This window comes from Pygoscelis adeliae, unplaced genomic scaffold (assembly GCF_000699105.1).
Source record: "Pygoscelis adeliae isolate BGI_AS28 unplaced genomic scaffold, ASM69910v1 Scaffold356, whole genome shotgun sequence".
NCBI lineage: Eukaryota > Metazoa > Chordata > Aves > Sphenisciformes > Spheniscidae > Pygoscelis > Pygoscelis adeliae.
In genome coordinates this window covers 682,047-703,814 of record NW_008824949.1, presented here as the reverse complement: position 1 = coordinate 703,814, position 21,768 = coordinate 682,047, and the positions used below count along the sequence as shown (strand labels likewise).

The 21,768-nt window shown below is 40.9% G+C and overlaps 1 protein-coding gene across 2 annotated transcripts in view; it reads left to right on the top strand.

Moving 5' to 3' along the window:
• DCAF5 (DDB1 and CUL4 associated factor 5) overlaps positions 1-21,768 on the top strand; it is an 80,061-nt gene that overhangs the window by 48,163 nt on the left and 10,130 nt on the right. For both annotated transcript variants that reach the window (XM_009325577.1, XM_009325578.1), the window contains one exon: positions 7,556-7,622. In XM_009325577.1, coding sequence (XP_009323852.1) covers positions 7,556-7,622 — 67 coding nt within the window. The remainder of the gene's footprint in view (positions 1-7,555; positions 7,623-21,768) is intronic.

The following is a 21,768-nucleotide window of genomic DNA, read 5'->3' as shown; positions in this document are numbered from 1 at the left end:
CGTAGGTGGGACCATACCTACTGAGGAGGTCAGCAGATGATCATTAGAGCAGCTTTTCAAGCTGTACTCAGTGGGAACTCTATACTAAAAGCCTAGATTCATCAGCATGAAGGTAACAGCCCGACAGAAAGATCAGGAATTGCAGAGAGATGGAAATACTTGACCAATTGACTGTTGTTTATTTCTTAATTGTTTAAGGGAAGGAAAGGAGTGCTCTGCTCTGTGGGAGATCTTGGTTTTTTTCTTTTATTCCTCCAGTATTGTCCATCTCAAACAAGCTGTGTTATCTTGCTGATACCTTGTTTGTTTGCTTCTTGTTGCTTTTTGAATAGGGAAAAAGTCTTTTCCTCCTCCATAGATGTGTCTTTACCTTGTTTCCACTCTGGTCAGTGGGTACTCTAACAACAGAAAGATGATTTGAAAACAAATCTGTGGGTTTTCTACCTGCAGGAAATGCAGACTTAACACTAAATTCTGATCAAAGGGTAAAATAACTATCAGTCATTTCTTTAAAATGGAGAAAATAGCAGTGGAAGTCTCATTTATAAGGAGGATGTGTAGAGCAGTCTTGGCATCACAAAAGGCCCAGAAGCAGCTATAAAAAAAAAATTTTGCTTGTGTTCTGTCAAACATTTCTCATGCAAAATAAGTAACGTATAGCAAGACCTGTGTTCATGGTTATGATATTTTTTTATATATATATACATACAAGCACATGCACAAATATATATGTGTATATAAGGAGACCTTTCTTACTCTTTGCTTTTATTTATTTATAGCTTGTTTTCTTATCCCCTTTGAAATAGTTCCATGAGAAGCAGATCGTGGTGATATCATTGGGATTTTGTTGGGTTCGGGGATGAGTTTCCATTTGGGTTTCTTGATGTTCAGTAGGGGGGTGTAATCATGGTACTGCTTTGCTCTCAGTGGCTACTTACAGGGTGTCTCTCTCTCTCCTCTGTGTGGCTGCCTGTTTGTAAAAGAATTATTTCTAGGCAGTCCATAATTCTGGAACCCTCAGGTCCTCTATCAAATTTGAAATTGGCCACTAGGCTTAAGTTCTTTGAGATGGAGAGATGCCACAAAGAACAAAGTAGCATAGGCCCTGTTTCCTTAGGAAACCTCTCCTCGTTGGAAAAATACACATTTTTTTATGTTCTTCGTATAAATGGATTCCTTCTCCAAAGTGCTGATTGCTATGAATTTCAATCTCCTTTGGACAAATAATCAATGTTTTTCAGACTTCAGTGATGCTTCATGTCAAACTGTGGTTTCCTCAGTGCACATCCCACCACAGAGAAGATGTGCAAGGCAGCTCTTCTCATATGCTCAAGAGGAGTTAAGACTTCAGCCTAGCAGCCTGCCACCAATCCGGATTCTCTATCTGTTGTCATAGGAAAAAAGCAAAAGGCTACACCCTATCCATGAGTTATATTATGTTACAGGCAATGTATGGAGTGACTGTACATGCTGCCTCTTAAAGGAGCTTTACAAAGCACCAGCAGAACTGTTTCAAATTTGGATGCCTCTGTGCTTCTTCCCCAGTGTGTGGATTTTGCATTACTTCAAGAAGCTAAGGGACAGCTTGCTAAAAGCCCAAGAAAAATTCTGTCTGCTCTGATCTTTTCTGCCCCAAGTTTCACTGGCCCCTCTGAGGAAAGGACAGACATGCTCAAGTGAGGGGGAATTGAGATTTAAGAAGTCTAGTCTCTTTCAGAGCTGACTTGTTAGTAAAGCTGTAAGCAGCATCATGGAATTTTGAGTCTCTCTAACAAGGATTTTCCTGTTAGTAACTTAGGAGCAATCACTTTTCAAATGATTATCATCTCTGTACCGTTACCCATGGTCTCATTCATCCATTTATAATTATACGGTGATGGTATTTTTTGGTTTTAAGACAAATTCTCCTACAGTCTTCTTGTTCTCCCCTACATTATTAGGGCCATTCAAAAGACTTGCTGATACTTTTGGAAAAATGATCCATGTCTACTGGTCACTTGTCTAGGGCCAAAAGCTTAAAAATGTCTCTGATACAGGTCATAAGTAAGAGGAAATTTTATGGAAACAGGAAATGTGGATGTTGGAAACTGTAAAATAAGGCTTGATTTAGATACAATTTTATTTAAATACTCTATATTCAGTAGCACCTGAGGAAATGTGGGATTTTGAAAGCTTTCAAGCTGGCAATGGTAAGAACAAAAATAAATTCCCCAGAGTGGTAGTACTCTACAAAATTCAATGCTAATGCTACTATTACGAGACTATAGCAGCAGCAGATTAGATCTCCATTTATTTATATCAACTGCTGTAATTTCTTTGGGGAGAGGGAAAATGAGAAGAGTTACAGTGGAACGAGTGGGGAGCGCTAGTCCGAAGTAATTCTGCCAGATTCCTGATGATAGTTTATTTTAAGCATTTTATGCGTATTGAAGCTCAGACTGAATTTGTGTTTTCTCCAGCAGTAGACTCTAACCACGCCTGAGAGTTTTCTTCCTTCTAAGGCAAACTTCTGAATCAGCAGCTTGTAGTCATCTGGAAGCCTTTTCCTGTCATTGTTGCTAACAGCTAGACATAGAAGCTGATTCTTCCCTTCTAAAAAAACTCCAATATTTATTATTAGCAACTGTTTTTCTGTCTAATCTCATGTTCATGTGAATATTGTGAATGTTGATTTCCGAAGTCCTGGTCAGATACAGCAGCAAAAATGCAGACAATGAAACAGGTGGTTTTAATATTGGTCTCTCCCCCCAGACATCTGAGCATCTGAGCTCCTGGCGCAGTGTCTGGTCTGATTCAGAATTCAGCACTGCGCTGGTTCTTGAGGTTATGTTCTGCTTGGAGTTTGTCTTTGGTGGGGGGGAGTGCACACTGTCTTAGTCATTTATTTGTCCCTGTGAATGCATGTGTTTTTGCCTCTCACTGGCTAGCCTCTGTGATTTGATTATCTGGGCTTTTGTTCTTAAAGTGAGTGAGTAGAAGGTACTCTGCTAGGAATTACGTTTTGCACATCCCCTCAGGACCAAAAATCCTTGGCCGCAATTAAAGTGGAGTCTAAGCATATGCAGCATGACGTTCTTTCATCTACTCCACCCCAATGCCGCCTTTTTCTTTCCTTTCTGTTCCTTCCTTTCAAAAAGTCTACTCCATTCCCTCAGGATTTCAGCCTTATTAACTAGGGCTTGGTGCACTTCATAGCAATTATTTCTTTGAATTTCTTTGAATTTTCTAGTCATATGGACTGACTTGCATTTTCTCAATCCTTATTCTCCAACTTTCAACTAGTGTGGAAAACTATTGGCTTATTGTTATAATGAATACATCAAAGAAACATTTTCACAGGTGATCATGTAAATGTCCTAGTAACGTCAGTCCAGCTGTGCTCCCCAGAGGCCTTGGGTTCCCATTGTCTTGTGCAGAGTGTACTGGCTGGAATTGAGTTTCTTTTTCAAATGTCATGGAAGAGGCGTGTTTCTGGCTTTATCAGCTTGGGTGTCTGCTCTTGAAGCTTCAGCTGGCACATCTTTTTTGCGGTAGCTGCAGTCATGAAGTTGTGCTTCTGGCAGTCTCTTGGTCTTTGTCTGAAAAGCCATGTTCTACTTCTCAGAGCCCTATCACCTGGTCTTACAGAAAAGGATAAAAGGAATGCATTTGGGGATTCAATTCTATATTGTGAGAACAGCAGGAAAACATGTATCCTACAGAGGTATCCTAATTTTTTTTTTGGAAAACAATGCTGGCTGCTACCGTGGCAGCAGTGGAATGGCAGAGATACCAAATAGTTGGATATTTTGTGGAATATGATCTATTTCTGATAATTATTGGCAGAGCTAACTATCGAATTAAATTTATATAAAAAGTCCGCAACTCGCAGCCCATCGCTTACAACACCAAACTTGTGTAGATGACTTTATCAATTAATGCTTTTGGCACTTACTGATGGCTGCCTCAGTTGCAAGATTAAACCCGTAAGCACTTCTTCAGAACAGCTCAGATCCTGAGCTGAGCTTTGTTCTGTGACTAGACATAAATTGCAGCACAGATGCTTTATTCGTTCCTACTTATTTTCCCTTGATTCACTCCAGAATACTTCGGCCAAGTGTATTCGATTGGTGCAAATGTCATTAGGCTAGAAAATGGTAATGAAGTGAAGGACTTCATGGTGCTTTTAAGTAGGTAGGAGCTATCTCAACTGGAGATAGTTGGATTGAATATCTCTGCCATTGGAGATATTCAAAAGCCGTCTGGACATGGTCCTGGGCAGTCGGCTCTAGGTGACCCTGCTTGAGCAGGGTGGTTGGACCTGATGACCTCTGGAGGTCCCTTCCAGCCTCAGCCATTCTACGATTCTGTGAACTACTTTAAGATACTTGGACAATTTCTTTCTTTAAATTCCCCAAATTGTGACCACCTGAATTTATGCAAGTCCATGTGCTGAACTGCAGCTTATGCCTCTGTCTGTGTGGCCTAAGTTTGTCTTCCCATTGGAGTTTTCATGAAGCTGTGGTGTGTCATGGAGTGTAAAGGTTTCAGATGGGCATTTTCCTGACACTGCCCAACTCTCCCCCCTTCCCGCTCCCCAACCCAAAATCAACCCCAATCCACCAAGACAATTATTTCCCTTTTTACTTTGGTAATCTTTGAAAAATTGGATCAGAAGAGAGCTCTGGAGGTCATCTGACTTAAGCTGCTTAGAGCATCTTCAAAGTCAGATCAAATTGCTCAGGGAATTGTCCAGGTAAATTTTGGATTTGGCAGGGTGGAGATTCCACTGCCTTTCTGGGGCCAAGTCGCAGCATTTGTTACACTCCTCCTGAACGTGCTGTTTCTTTGTGCTCAGCTGGAATTTCCCTTGCTGTGACTTGTGACTGTTGCTTCCTGAGCATCTACTGCATGCCTCTGAGAAGAGTCTGTCTTCAGCTGCTCTATATTCCTTCAGACAGTGGGAGACTGTTGAGGTCCACTCTGTCCCTTCACTTTCTCTTCTGGCTAAATAAGGCCAGTTCCCTCGCAGGTCACATGCCTTCAGCCCCAGCAGCCCTCCTCCACTCTCTATCCGATTCATTAGTGTCACTCTTGTATCGGGGGACCCAAACCGGACACAATACTCCAGGTGTGGCCTCAAAAGTGCCAGGTAAAGGGAATAATCACTTGTCTTGACCTCCTGGTTACACTCCTGATAGTGCAATCAAATTGCCATTAGTCCAGATCACTGCAAGGGGACTCTAAATTTTGCTGTCTCCAAAGCAAGACAGAGTATACTCGGATCAGTGGTCTCTGTAGGTACTATGTTCTTGTTTGGTGGGCAATGATATGCCAGATTTCCTAGAGAATTGGCCGTTGAGTCTTACAGGATACAGTGTGTTCCTCTGCAAATCAGTTTGGAAGCTGATTTGAAGAGTCTCACAGACACTTCGTTCCTTGCATGGACGTAATTTGTTTTTTCTGTATTGTGTACCTGGTGCAGGATATCTGAAATCTGTCACTTTGGGGCCTGTCATTGTTGGTAGGTTTGTTTGATTTATGATGTGAAGTGCTAAATGACTCTCATATCGAGGAGTTGTTAGAGCTTGTTTGGTTTTAAAAAAACCCCACGGCATTATGGTCATAAATTCAAGATACTGAGCTTTCTAGCTGTTTTAGAAGTCTCCATTTTTCTCCACATGTCCTAGGCAAACCAGTTGCTGCTTCAACCACACAATTTGGTAATAAGTACTAACAACTGACAACACCTTTATAACTTTAAACGACTTATTTTTTTCATGTAGCATTTCTTGTGTAACGAAACACACTAGAGGTGCTTTCTTTCTGATTCCTGGGAGGTTGCCTGTATGGGCCCTGATCTGTGTAGTCTTGGCACAGTGGCTCAGCCTGTTGTGGGCTAACATTTATGAGCAGTCAAATTAAAGGAAAGCACATGTTCCTGGCACCGTCAGGTCAGTTTGGCAGAGGTAAGCTGCCTAAGTGCTTGAACATGTCGGCTTGTAGAAATAACTTTCTGGCTTGGAAAGGATGGATCTATGAGTGATGCAGAACTAGTGTGCACAAGTTTGTAAAGGAACTTTTGTTTGATCAGTTCTTCTTATCTGTCAGAAAATGAGCAGAATTGCATTCATAAGTGCTTACTCACATCCTACGTCCTTAAAAATAAGAGAAAAAAGAATGGTTGGATTGTGATAGTAGGAAACTAGAGAAGGGATTTTAGTGGTTGGTTATTACATTTTTGTGGCTGGAACATCCAAACGGTGCACGAACGTAATTAGCATTGCAAACAGAATATATGCAAATTTATAGCAGTTTTCTCCATGTTAGTGTATATTTTTTGTTTATTTGCTTCTCAGTACTGTGTTATTCCAGGACTTGTCTCCTCACTGCTTGGTGTTACTTTGCCTGATGAGTTTATGTATCCCTGGAGACTGAAAGACAGAAAACAGTTATATTTGAGCCAAACAAAACAGACTTTGTCTCCTATCAAAGGTTAGAAAAGGGACAAACTTGCTCCATTTCTTTTTCTTCCTTCCCTCTACCCTAATCTCTACCCTAATAATAATAAAATGAAAAACCCAACTTCTTGACTGTATTGATTAAGCAAAGCCTCAAATCAGTTGAGGGCTAGAGATTTGCACTGTTTACATGAGTATAACTGGAACTGGAATCTGCCCTTGGTTCCACTACATGTCATCTCTAATTCTGGAGAGAAATAAATGACACAGAGTACAGTTTATTGGAGAAGAGATATTTGGACACAAGGCACAGTTTGTGGCCTCTCGTAACTGAGAGGCATAAGCTTTTTACCGTGTCAAATGTCACCTGCCATTCCAGTGCATGTTTGTAGTATATTAAGCTACTTCAAATTGCATATTGCCTAAACTTCTGTACAATAAAGAGATTGCTTATCATTCATGCGCTGTTGAAAAAGGGCAGCCTTCCATCTCTTCAGAGTAACTATAACCAGGAAAAAAATGAACAGTATGATAAATGTATTTTTTTTAAACTGCTTGAGACTTGCTGACAGTGAATGTTTAGCTTTGGTTTTGTTCTGTGTTCAAGATTATCCTCAGTGACTGACTTTTGATGGTCTTAGTAGACTGATGAGCCAGACGTGCTTGTGAGTAATGGACATGCTAGCTCTCTTCTTAGGTATGTGTTTGATGGAGTTTTCCTTGGTAGTTCAGGAGGTGAGAAAAAAGGATGAAAGACTTTGACATTGAAAAAAGACCAGAATTGCGGACTGCAATATATGAGAGTTTGATCTAGACACGCTTGTATTAAAGCCAACCAAAATCCGTAGCCTTATTTAGCAAAGAAAACATACACTTTGGGCAGTAGGCATTAGATACATGAAGCATGCTTTTGAATTTTGGTCTTTTTATATGCATGCAACATTTTTGTGCTCGTACCTCATCCCCATTTAAGGGTAAGTTCATCAGCGAGGTGCAAAGAATGATACAAATCATCTTTTTTCTCATTTTTAGTTTGGAGAAACTAGATTGACAACAAAATAACATAATTCGGGTGATACTTTGTGGTAAACTGCTTTTATTTTTATTCCTAACAGTATATCCTTTCGGGCTCTGATGACTTCAATTTGTATATGTGGAGGATTCCTCCAGATCCAGAAGCAGGTAAGTTTTGTTGTTTTGGAATTTGGGGGAGGGGGGGCAGGTGTCTGACAAATACTTGTTTGTTTTTTTGAAAAATTGCTGTTCTCATTCAGCCTCTGAATCTAGAGTAATTCTGATGAAAGCTGGATGGGGAGAGTTTACAAATGCCTAATCCAGTCTTTGGATAACAATGGCCAATGCTATTTGAATCTTTTATCGTACTGATTTTCTTTTTATTTCTCGTCTCATTTAATGATCATTTAAATCTTCTAGATGAGCTGATGAAGAGAAAGAGCTGTGGCTGGAGCAGGGTGTGTCCTTCCTCCCTCTTGTCTACCAACTCTGCTGCTTCTAAGCTGATCTGAGTTCACTGAAGAACTTAGAATCTGTTACTAAGAAATTTAATCTCATAATGAAGCTTGCAGCATAAAACGGTGCTGGGTTCACAGGCTGCTCCTTACAGCTCCAGTGCGTTGGCCTCTCTTCCCCTCTTTCCTCTTACACCAAAACCCTCCCACTGATTTCTAATGCAGAACAGTTATGCTCTTTTACTTTCTGGGTGGAGGAGCACTATCAGCTGGTGGAAACGACCACTTTTGACTCATTTCTGACCCTTTCCCATGCTGGCGTAGACATGCTAAGCAAATAGCACTAGCTCAACTCTGTGAAAGTATAGGAGAGGGTTGTTAAGAGTAAAGAAAAGTAGCAACGTGTGTGGGATGTAACAGTAGTGTTGTAGATGCCACGGTTGGTCAGTGCCTAATTTGATATCGCCTAGTATTGAGTAGGGTTTGGCAACACGACACTCTGAGCCGTAAGTCAACATATCTCCTGTTGAAACAAATCACTGTGCTCTTTTAGAAGGGTGTTGAATCTTGATTGAAAGACTCAAGACTTTAGGAAATGTACTACCGTTTCTATTTTTAATGGCTCTGACAGTTTAAACTGTACATTTTAGTGGTATTAAGTAAAACTGAGTGCTATCCTGTGGTCTCGGGTGCTTTAGCAATAGTGAGAGCAAATTACAAGCTGCGTTAGAGGTAAAATGAAAATATTTTGTTTCATTTTCAAAGGCTGTTAATCACAGCTGTGCAGTCCACAGCTGAGAGGATGACTAGCCTCTGAAAGGTTTGGTTAACGGCAGGGTTTTGAGGAAAATGCCATTCTAGTTGTGGATTGCTTATTTAACCAACATTTGATGCTGCAGTTCGGAAGTCCTGAAGATGGTCCTGCTAAATATACCAGTACCTTGGCCTTCTATCTTTGTGTAGGGTTTATGGAGACTTCTCCCTGCTTTCTTTTTAATATGTATGATTTCCTTTTACATTTGACACTGTTTTAGTACTACTTATGGAATTTCCTCTTAGTTAAAACGAAGGTTACATACATTTAAATTAGTTATTTATCTGTAAGTTTTTGTGTGGACTGTAGAATTACATTTTATGCATGTTACTATATTTGTCCTGACTCCATTTGTAAATTCTGGATTTGGGGGTTTGTGTTTATCTGGCTGTGATGCTCTTGAAAACTTTTCCCAGGCAGCTGCAGATGACAAACTTTTTATCTGGGACCTCTGCACAAAGACCAATAGCTAGAATTACCACAGAACAATGTCATAGGTGTTTTGGTCAGCTTTCTTGTTTCTGGTTCTTGTAACTTGAGGAAGGATGTCAGTAAACTTGCAACATTTCAGTTACAAAATTAATTACTTAATGTCAATTGCCCTCAGTGGTTGCTTAATGGGATCAGAAGATCCTGCAGTAGGAACGTGTATGTCTTAGTCTCTTGTAACTTGGGCAGTTCTCTTACTGAAACATTTTAGCGAAACTCATGAGCTTTGTTTTGTTAGACCTAAAGATTCAGCTTCTGTGGCAAATAACTCCCTGGCTGTCCAAATCACCTGTGATAGACTTATTGAAGCTCTTCTTTTCTTCATTCAGCTCTTCTTGAAGGGTTGTGCCTGTTTTAAAGGTGATGAAACATCCTTTCTTAAATCTCATCCGGTGGTTCGAATAATTGTTCAGCTAGAGAGGTTGCTGTGCTTCCTTCTTGGAGAAAGTGTCTTGCTGTAGGGATGTGGAGACCTTGGAAAGCTTCTGCTTCAATGGAAAACTCCTTGTTCTCATGTTCTAGCTTAAAATAGGAGTGTCTTTGGGTCTACGATCTGAGGGGGTGGAATGTGGTCTTTCATTTAAAATATTGTACAAACTAGACAGGATGATGTAATGTCCTGTACTGTTGGTTGGTATTTTAAATAAAAATATCTCTCTAACTGATTTCTACCTTCCGGTTGAATTCAGACATTGTGTTGCTATAAATATTTATGATACAACTCCCTTAAATTATATCAGCTATTTGTAAATAGCAACTTTTTTTGCAAGCGTAAATGTTTTTACAGAGCTGCATCCCTAACAACAACTCTGAAATAGATTATTTTGCTTAAGTACAGGTGCAGCAAGTACTGGCTATGTAATGGTTAGCAACATTACTACACAAAAGATGAAGAAAAGTGGGAAGGAACACACCAGTCAGACAATTGCAAACATATTTCAAGTTGGAGGAATGCGGTTACCTGTGTTGGTATTTTGCCAGGAAAATGGAATAAATTCTGCTGGTTTTTTGCAAATAATTATAGGTGTCTTCCCAGTAGGTTGCATTGAGTCATTCCCCCTCAGCTGGAAACTTTGCCAGTAGTTTTGTTCGGTCCAGTTATTAGACAGGATTTACTTTGGGGCAGGAGATCTGTGAAAAAAGGTATTCCCTAAATTGCTTAGGAAGCTATTCTGTTGAAGAGTTTATTGGCTGTCTCCCTCCACAATCTTAGATTATTCTGAATAGGCCAGGGTTTCCTATGCAGTAGGTTGGTTGCTTTTTTACCACCTTTTGTCCTTTCTTGAAGATGGAATAGTTTGCTCATTTTCCCGCTTTCTTCTCCATCCAAGTACTACCTAGCTTTCCACTGTGCTTCAGAAGTAATTGCTGATTGTTTGGTGAATTTTTTAGCCAATTTCCTCTTTATATGTCCCAGTTTTCTTCAGAGGCAGAGTTTCTAGCAAAATTAATACATTAGTCTGGCAGAAGAAAAGCAGTCCTGAGTTGCCACAGCTTTTACTTGACTCCAAGGCAAGCTAGAAGTGAGAAGAGACATCGGCCCTACATGACCTGCCCAGCAAGACTGTTAACATATAAGCACCTCAGGCAGTATTTAAATCTAACTCCTGTAAACACGGTCCCTTAGCTGGTAAAGAATCCCTGTTCAAGACAGAACCTGACATGTCTTGTGGGGTAATAGAGGGCTTAGTAGACCAAATGTTTTGCAAAATGGAATTTACATTCCTCACCCACTACTCTGAATCATCCTTGCAACTCAGAGCTTGTCTCTTGCTTTTGAAATATTGCTCAAAGATGCTATGTGAGGGATATGACATTTATTTGTGATTGAGAAGACAGTTGGGGAACCTTCAGTTTACGTGAGCAGGCTGTCACCAGACTTCTGAAAAACTTGACTAAATCAGAACAGCAAACTGCATTTCAAAACCTCTTTTTAATTCTGTCTTTGACTGTAACTGCTAGCAAGAAAGGGCCTGTCATTGTGGTCCAGTTACTAAACTAATTGCACCAGTCTTCAGCAGAACTGATGCAATTTTTCTTCCCTTTTTTTCTCCTCATTGGTCATTGTAAATGCAGACACCTCTTTAGGCTTGAAGAATTCAGCAACAGATCTTTTCACAACATTTGAACAGGGTTATCTCATTGGAGACAGCTTGTGGTTTAAGTTCTCAAAGTTCCAGGCTGATAAGTGAAGATGAATAATAGATGATTAAGTGTTTCTTAATGTCTTTAGCTATTTTTGAGATTTTTGTATATGTGCAGACATGCATATATACATACCAGTTGCATTGGGGCAGGGGGAAGCCATCTAGCCCAATGGGGAGCATGTTCTGGAAGGTTTGTATTTTTAAAAAAATTGATTTTTCTGAGGAGTGGTCTTGGGATTTAAACTGTTTTACTTTTAGGACTGTAGTTTGCCTCTTCCTTCAGGTCAGTGTTGACCATAGTGTGCTATGGAACAGTTGTTTGATTATCACAGCAAGTAAGTGGTGGGGCAGTGTAGAAGAGGTTCTTGTATTCAGTGAAATTTAGTCTGGTTTCCGTGTCATGTGGATTGTAATACCAAAAACCTGTGCTTCTTGGCTACATGGCATCTATCAGAAAACAAGGCAGTGTTGGGTGCTTTGTAGTGCTGTAGCCAAGTGGAGGAAGATTCAGCATCCATGAGTGTTTCTCTCACCGGCCTTAGCATGTTTAATATCTAATTTAGCACTAGAAAGCTGAAGATAACACTGAGCACTGGCAGAGGCTGGAGAAGCCTTAGTCCCCAGCAACTAGTCATCTGATTGTATCAAAGCTCCTTTCTCTTTATTGTATTGAATGTGTTTGCAGCTACTAGTACAAAATAAATGCCCAGGCAAGCAGTTTTCACACCTCCATTTTTAAAAAAACAGCTATCAGTTTTGTGATAATTTCACTTATTTTATTCCCTTCATGTTCAGAAAGCGTAGTTGGTGGTGGTAATTTGCATGGTTCCAATAACATTGTAAAAACCATTGTGACCTATGCAGTCAAACACACTGAAAAGAGCAATCTCTCTCAGAGCAGGAGAGGGGACAGAGTGGAAAGGGTATGCCAAAGTTTATTTCTATAGTAATTTTGTCTTAGCTTTCATGTTGTTGTTCAGCTGTACTCGTGATAACAACAGTGGGAGGGTTGGTATAGATAAGGTGTAGATAGATATGGCAGATATTTAGCAGCAACAAAAGAAGGGAGAAAATATACATCCAAAAATAGCCACTACCACTACAGCTTTCTGCATGTTCTTTAGATGTTTAAATGTGAATTTTTTCTTTGGCTTTTGGAACCTCTGCAGAGGTACAAGACCACCACGGGGCTGGTTCTAGGCATAGGCTAGGCAAAATGGGTGATTGCCTGGAAGAGCAGGTTGCCTGAGGCAGGTGCTGATGCCAGCCCACTGCTCCCTGTGCTTACGCTAAAGCTCTGCAAGGCCATGCTGATCCTTTCACCTGGCCTGGGAGGTGGAGGGTGGGTTCGAAGGTGACAAAGGAAGCAGTCTGCAGATGGAGTTAGAGCTGCTTTCTTAGGAGACACTCCCTTTCGCTTTCTCTTTTAGTAGCAGAAGTACTAAGCCAGAGTCCCCTGGTGCCTCCTCCAGACTCTCTCCTCTTACCATGCCAGGAGGAGAAAGGATCTTGGCCAGCCCTTGCTCTTCTCACCCCATTTTTCATGTGACCAAAGTCAGTTTTGCCTGTGCTGCTGAGAAACCTTGAAGTTGCCCTGGCTACTGCCAGAGCTGGAATCAGATTCCTGATCCCAGTAGACGGGATGCTGCAGGACCCTGTGCTCTCAGGGCAAGAGTGCTTTTGTTTAAATCTAGCTTCTCTACAGGCGCGTCTCTGAGGAGCAAAGCCATCTGCTGGCATGCATTATATGAAACAAATACAGGTGTGTGAGTGACCAGAGAGAGGCTTTCTAAGGAGTCTAAATATAATCTGCTGCGCTGAAGGCAGAGGCCCTGTATGCTGTGCATATTTGCTTGCATTGTGCTGTGCATTTGCTTTCCAAACTATGGTATCTCTCTTCCGTTAGCGCATCATGACCTCATAGGATTCAAATGCAGGGCAGTGGCCTACGGTCTAAATGTGTCCTGGATTATTATTAATGAAAACTAAATTAATTTTAAACGAGCTTTCTACTGTAGTGCCAAGTACTACAGTGGAATGGTATGCTGTGGCACACTGGCAGCAGCTGCAAATATCTGGTTCTTCTCAGGAGTTTTCAGCACTTTGAGTAATTCACGAGGCTTGTATGAAGTTATGCTTTAGTCTGTGGAACGTCTTTCTACCTTATATGAACAACCAGTGGGACTTCTTTTTCAGTATCCTAGATAGAAAGGACTTCTTCTTAATGAGGTCATTTAATTCCTCTGCTACAGAGCCAGTGGAGGGTTGTTCCTTATCCCAGCAAGTTCTGTGGCGCTTTGACAGTTTTTTAAATGTTTGGAACAATGCAGCTTCCATTAGCTTAGAGACTGTTCTACATTCTTACAGGATTTCTGCACTAGGGCACTTTTCCTAATAATCTATCACTTCCCTTTTTTCCTTACCCTTCAAATAATTCATTCTTCTGTGGTTATTTTTTTTTTTAAACATTGCTACGTGTTGTGGAACTTGTGCACGAGAAGTCAGATTGCTGTCCAAATATCTCACTCTCTTTCATTATGATTTACTAGTGTTCTTTAAAATGTGTTGGTATGTAGCATCCAGCCTGTTATCAATAAGTGAAATGTCAACTCATTTCCATAAATAGTTACAAAACTGCATAATTAACAAGGGTTTCATTAGCATAATATTTAAAACAAACTAATAAAGCAAACCAAGAAGTAATCACTTTGGCAACTTAGACATCTACTACTTCAAAGAATTGTATTATTCCTTCCTTCTGTCTGTTTCAGAGCCTGTAGATAAGCCTTGTGTTGCCATGGTATTCTTGTCAAATGTGTGTAGAGGAAATCTGTTTTAAAATGTGCACTTCAGATTTAGCCTTTTATAAGTTATTTCTTCCAGCTGGTCAGATATCATAGTAGGATATTATTTAAATAATTGTTTAAGACTTTGTATTGCTCCTCTTTGGAGCACTTATTTGCAGGGTGTAGAGGAAGAGGGATTTTCTTGACATTTCACTTTGTGTATCAAATAAAAGCAGACCAAAAAAACATCGACCAGCCAGCTAGAACACTAAAACACTACTCAGAACTGTCTTTAAGCATAGCAATTTTTGGAAAGTATTGCAAAACCAGCTAGTATATCTCCATCCCCTCCCTCCAGTCATTAGAGGTTAGAAAGTTAGAAACCTTCTAAAATTGGCATAATCAGCCTCTGAAGACTTTAAGACTTTTTTTTTCATGTTATTAAAAACATATATGTAAGCTAATGACTTCTGTATAAACACTGCTTATACACGTGGTAACTGTCTAAGAACATAAAAGCTGCCATGCTAAACCAGTTGCAGGACCTGTGCATGCCACTGAATTCAAAAGCAAACGAACAACCCCCCCATCCCCTAAAAAAAAACCCCAAACCTCAAAGGCAAAATTTGAGTTTTGTTGGGATAGCAGAGGTCAATTCTGGTGAAACAATACAAGTAAAAATACTAGTTCAAGTGAAGACAGCAAAAAGAAATAGAAATTAATACATGCAAAAAAGGAAGATGGCCTCAGGAATTTGAGCAGTTTATGGCCAACCTCCACTTAAGGTGCAGATGCACTTTTTTTTTTGCCAGTAGACATGAGCAAACTTAACTCACACTGTGAGATGGCTAGAAGCTGTATGGCTGCAGCTAAGCCTCTGCTGAGAGACCAGGGGGATTCCAGACAAGTCTGGACACAAGCAAACGTCTGCCATGCAGATACTCATGTAATATGATACCAACTTTGCTGGGCTACTATAAAGCGAAGGGACCACTGTCAGGACAAGGATGTAGAAGGCGGCTCTGCATTAAACACTTAGAGACATCGCTTAAGTGCATAGGAGGTGATAGACTAAAATTGCATCAGGCAAGGGGTTGTCTGAAAATGACATTCTGGGGCAGTCTATTATATTTGACACAAAGATTATCAGAGTATTGCTGGAGTCAATACTTTTTGGTTTAAATGATTAAAACCTCTCGTACAACTGGAAAAAGCTGACTGCTAAGCTTTGTGATTGCAGTAATCTGCTCCTAGGGGACTTTTCCTGTAATTGGGCAGTTAGTTGTTTTAAGGGGCTTTGTAGGGAAGTTCACATTCACTCTAAGAGGAGTGAAGTATGTTCTAGTACTATGCTTCCTCTGGTTTTACTATTAACAGCTTAAAAGGAATTTAAGGAACATCAAAATTAAAGCAGAAAGCTTTGGAGTTCCTTCATAGAACCATAGAATGATTTGGGTGGGAAGGGACCTTAAAGATAATCTAGTTCCAACCCCCCTGCCAAGGGCAGGGACATCTTCTGCTAGACCAGGTTGCTCCAAGCCCCATCCAGCCTGGCCTTGCACACTTCCAGGGATGGGGCATCCACACTTTCTCTGGGCAACCTGTTCCAGTGCCTCACCACACTCATTGTAAAAAATGTCTTCCTTATATGCAGTCTAAATCTACGCTCTTTCAGCTTAAAACTGTTGCCCCTTCTCCTGTCACGGCCTTAGTAAAAAGTCTCTCTCTGTCTTTCCTATAAGCTCCCTTTATTGAAAGTCTGCAATAAGGTCTCCCCAGGGCCCTCTCTTGTCCAGGCTGAACAACCCCAACTCTCTCCGCTTTTCCTCATAGGAGAGGTGTTCCATCCCTCTGATCATTTTTGTGGCCTTCCTGTGGACTCGCTCTAGCATGTCCATGTCTTTCTTGTGCTGGGGCCAAGTGGAGGAAGATTCAGCATCCATGAGTGTTTCTCTCACCGGCCTTAGCATGTTTAATATCTAATTTAGCACTAGAAAGCTGAAGATAACACTGAGCACTGGCAGAGGCTGGAGAAGCCTTAGTCCCCAGCAACTAGTCATCTGATTGTATCAAAGCTCCTTTCTCTTTATTGTATTGAATGTGTTTGCAGCTACTAGTACAAAATAAATGCCCAGGCAAGCAGTTTTCACACCTCCATTTTTAAAAAAACAGCTATCAGTTTTGTGATAATTTCACTTATTTTATTCCCTTCATGTTCAGAAAGCGTAGTTGGTGGTGGTAATTTGCATGGTTCCAATAACATTGTAAAAACCATTGCGACCTATGCAGTCAAACACACTGAAAAGAGCAATCTCTCTCAGAGCAGGAGAGGGGACAGAGTGGAAAGGGTATGCCAAAGTTTATTTCTATAGTAATTTTGTCTTAGCTTTCATGTTGTTGTTCAGCTGTACTCGTGATAACAACAGTGGGAGGGTTGGTATAGATAAGGTGTAGATAGATATGGCAGATATTTAGCAGCAACAAAAGAAGGGAGAAAATATACATCCAAAAATAGCCACTACCACTACAGCTTTCTGCATGTTCTTTAGATGTTTAAATGTGAATTTTTTCTTTGGCTTTTGGAACCTCTGCATAGGTACAAGACCACCACGGGGCTGGTTCTAGGCATAGGCTAGGCAAAATGGGTGATTGCCTGGAAGAGCAGGTTGCCTGAGGCAGGTGCTGATGCCAGCCCACTGCTCCCTGTGCTTACGCTAAAGCTCTGCAAGGCCATGCTGATCCTTTCACCTGGCCTGGGAGGTGGAGGGTGGGTTCGAAGGTGACAAAGGAAGCAGTCTGCAGATGGAGTTAGAGCTGCTTTCTTAGGAGACACTCCCTTTCGCTTTCTCTTTTAGTAGCAGAAGTACTAAGCCAGAGTCCCCTGGTGCCTCCTCCAGACTCTCTCCTCTTACCATGCCAGGAGGAGAAAGGATCTTGGCCAGCCCTTGCTCTTCTCACCCCATTTTTCATGTGACCAAAGTCAGTTTTGCCTGTGCTGCTGAGAAACCTTGAAGTTGCCCTGGCTACTGCCAGAGCTGGAATCAGATTCCTGATCCCAGTAGACGGGATGCTGCAGGACCCTGTGCTCTCAGGGCAAGAGTGCTTTTGTTTAAATCTAGCTTCTCTACAGGCGCGTCTCTGAGGAGCAAAGCCATCTGCTGGCATGCATTATATGAAACAAATACAGGTGTGTGAGTGACCAGAGAGAGGCTTTCTAAGGAGTCTAAATATAATCTGCTGCGCTGAAGGCAGAGGCCCTGTATGCTGTGCATATTTGCTTGCATTGTGCTGTGCATTTGCTTTCCAAACTATGGTATCTCTCTTCCGTTAGCGCATCATGACCTCATAGGATTCAAATGCAGGGCAGTGGCCTACGGTCTAAATGTGTCCTGGATTATTATTAATGAAAACTAAATTAATTTTAAACGAGCTTTCTACTGTAGTGCCAAGTACTACAGTGGAATGGTATGCTGTGGCACACTGGCAGCAGCTGCAAATATCTGGTTCTTCTCAGGAGTTTTCAGCACTTTGAGTAATTCACGAGGCTTGTATGAAGTTATGCTTTAGTCTGTGGAACGTCTTTCTACCTTATATGAACAACCAGTGGGACTTCTTTTTCAGTATCCTAGATAGAAAGGACTTCTTCTTAATGAGGTCATTTAATTCCTCTGCTACAGAGCCAGTGGAGGGTTGTTCCTTATCCCAGCAAGTTCTGTGGCGCTTTGACAGTTTTTTAAATGTTTGGAACAATGCAGCTTCCATTAGCTTAGAGACTGTTCTACATTCTTACAGGATTTCTGCACTAGGGCACTTTTCCTAATAATCTATCACTTCCCTTTTTTCCTTACCCTTCAAATAATTCATTCTTCTGTGGTTATTTTTTTTTGTAAACATTGCTACGTGTTGTGGAACTTGTGCACGAGAAGTCAGATTGCTGTCCAAATATCTCACTCTCTTTCATTATGATTTACTAGTGTTCTTTAAAATGTGTTGGTATGTAGCATCCAGCCTGTTATCAATAAGTGAAATGTCAACTCATTTCCATAAATAGTTACAAAACTGCATAATTAACAAGGGTTTCATTAGCATAATATTTAAAACAAACTAATAAAGCAAACCAAGAAGTAATCACTTTGGCAACTTAGACATCTACTACTTCAAAGAATTGTATTATTCCTTCCTTCTGTCTGTTTCAGAGCCTGTAGATAAGCCTTGTGTTGCCATGGTATTCTTGTCAAATGTGTGTAGAGGAAATCTGTTTTAAAATGTGCACTTCAGATTTAGCCTTTTATAAGTTATTTCTTCCAGCTGGTCAGATATCATAGTAGGATATTATTTAAATAATTGTTTAAGACTTTGTATTGCTCCTCTTTGGAGCACTTATTTGCAGGGTGTAGAGGAAGAGGGATTTTCTTGACATTTCACTTTGTGTATCAAATAAAAGCAGACCAAAAAAACATCGACCAGCCAGCTAGAACACTAAAACACTACTCAGAACTGTCTTTAAGCATAGCAATTTTTGGAAAGTATTGCAAAACCAGCTAGTATATCTCCATCCCCTCCCTCCAGTCATTAGAGGTTAGAAAGTTAGAAACCTTCTAAAATTGGCATAATCAGCCTCTGAAGACTTTAAGACTTTTTTTTTCATGTTATTAAAAACATATATGTAAGCTAATGACTTCTGTATAAACACTGCTTATACACGTGGTAACTGTCTAAGAACATAAAAGCTGCCATGCTAAACCAGTTGCAGGACCTGTGCATGCCACTGAATTCAAAAGCAAACGAACAACCTCCCCATCCCCTAAAAACAACCCCAAACCTCAAAGGCAAAATTTGAGTTTTGTTGGGATAGCAGAGGTCAATTCTGGTGAAACAATACAAGTAAAAATACTAGTTCAAGTGAAGACAGCAAAAAGAAATAGAAATTAATACATGCAAAAAAGGAAGATGGCCTCAGGAATTTGAGCAGTTTATGGCCAACCTCCACTTAAGGTGCAGATGCACTTTTTTTTTTGCCAGTAGACATGAGCAAACTTAACTCACACTGTGAGATGGCTAGAAGCTGTATGGCTGCAGCTAAGCCTCTGCTGAGAGACCAGGGGGATTCCAGACAAGTCTGGACACAAGCAAACGTCTGCCATGCAGATACTCATGTAATATGATACCAACTTTGCTGGGCTACTATAAAGCGAAGGGACCACTGTCAGGACAAGGATGTAGAAGGCGGCTCTGCATTAAACACTTAGAGACATCGCTTAAGTGCATAGGAGGTGATAGACTAAAATTGCATCAGGCAAGGGGTTGTCTGAAAATGACATTCTGGGGCAGTCTATTATATTTGACACAAAGATTATCAGAGTATTGCTGGAGTCAATACTTTTTGGTTTAAATGATTAAAACCTCTCGTACAACTGGAAAAAGCTGACTGCTAAGCTTTGTGATTGCAGTAATCTGCTCCTAGGGGACTTTTCCTGTAATTGGGCAGTTAGTTGTTTTAAGGGGCTTTGTAGGGAAGTTCACATTCACTCTAAGAGGAGTGAAGTATGTTCTAGTACTATGCTTCCTCTGGTTTTACTATTAACAGCTTAAAAGGAATTTAAGGAACATCAAAATTAAAGCAGAAAGCTTTGGAGTTCCTTCATAGAACCATAGAATGATTTGGGTGGGAAGGGACCTTAAAGATAATCTAGTTCCAACCCCCCTGCCAAGGGCAGGGACATCTTCTGCTAGACCAGGTTGCTCCAAGCCCCATCCAGCCTGGCCTTGCACACTTCCAGGGATGGGGCATCCACACCTTCTCTGGGCAACCTGTTCCAGTGCCTCACCACACTCATTGTAAAAAATGTCTTCCTTATATGCAGTCTAAATCTACGCTCTTTCAGCTTAAAACTGTTGCCCCTTCTCCTGTCACGGCCTTAGTAAAAAGTCTCTCTCTGTCTTTCCTATAAGCTCCCTTTATTGAAAGTCTGCAATAAGGTCTCCCCAGGGCCCTCTCTTGTCCAGGCTGAACAACCCCAACTCTCTCCGCTTTTCCTCATAGGAGAGGTGTTCCATCCCTCTGATCATTTTTGTGGCCTTCCTGTGGACTCGCTCTAGCATGTCCATGTCTTTCTTGTGCTGGGGACCCCAGAGCTGGATGCAGTACTCCAGTTGGGGTCTCATGAGAGTGGAGTAGAGGGGGAGAATCACCTCCCTCAACCTGCTAGCCATGCTGCTTTTTATGCAGCCCAGGATATGATTGGCTTTCTGGGCTTCAGACACTGTCTGAATTTGACTACAGCCTAGGGAGAGCTGTGTACTAGACATAGCACGCTGTGCACTTGCCACCCAGTGCTCTTAGTGTATTGATAAACATTTTAAATTTAATGCCAGAACACAGTTGTTCCTTATCCCAGCAAGTTCTGGCATTAAATAACTGTTACCACTGTTTTACTAGGAAAATAGTAATGGGTTAACTCACACGGCTGACAGTCCCACAAGAGGCCAATGACTGACTTGGAAATGCAGCCCAAGATATTGGTGCCCTAAATTTGTACTTCATCTCCATTATAATTTTTTCTTTGCTCATTGTGTCTCTAACTTCTGACTCTTTTTTTAAGTGTTTTGTAGGGCATATTTCTTGTTTTGTACTGAATTCAGGCAGTTTAGAGTCCATGGATAGTTAAAACTTGTAATAGGCATTACTTACAGACTTGGAAACATTTCCTAAGCAAATTGTCTTTTCATTTCTGAGGTTCTCTTTCCTGGAACATTTGTCTGCTAGGTCAAGATAAATGCGTTGAGAACTGGACTTGATGTAACCATCTACCGTTGGCTTGATAGATGCAATTGGATTGACAACTGTGATTTGGCTGGAAGGAATGTTGTGGGAGTAGGGCAACTTGCCATCAGCCATAAATGTGGTCATGAATGTCTAGCAGGGTGAGCAGAATGAGGAATCTCATAAAATGGAAAAGAAAATCAAAAGAGCCCAATTTGGCATTTAATGAACTTGCTCTCCAATCAGTTACTTCTCAGTCAACTTTGCTTACGCTGGTGAAATCTTGCTGCAATGGCTAAAGGCAGAACTTATCTCTGAACCTTTACAGAAAATACAAGTGTGCCCAAATAAAGGAACTGTTCCAGGGAGCTCAGTCTCAGTGCAGTTTCAGTGAATATATGTGGAAGTTAACTGGAGTGATATTCTCCCTTTCAAGGTTTTTTAATTTTAAATGAGCCTTCATTTTATACACAAAGTCTCTAAAATGGCCGTGCTTTTTAGTCCTTAGAGTTACTCACCATCTCTCTTCCCTTCTTCAGGCAAGTTATCTTTCTATCCCAAATTGCCATGAGACTGCCGCTTGGTCTGCAAAATTTGATTTGTGCAAACAGAACACTTTCCAGAAGTAGTAAAAAGTTCTGTCCTGTCTGCGGATTTTTAGGGTTGGATGACTCCTCATTTCTGAATCTTTATCATGGTTTGTACACCATGTACACATCAGTCTGGTCTTCAGAGTGTAGTTATAATGAGTGGAAGGGATAGAGTACTTCTTCGAAGAGGAGAGGGGCTGAACACAAGCTCACTGGCTGCAGTTCTTTATCATTTATGTAACCTAACAAGTGGAAGGTGATACAGGAATG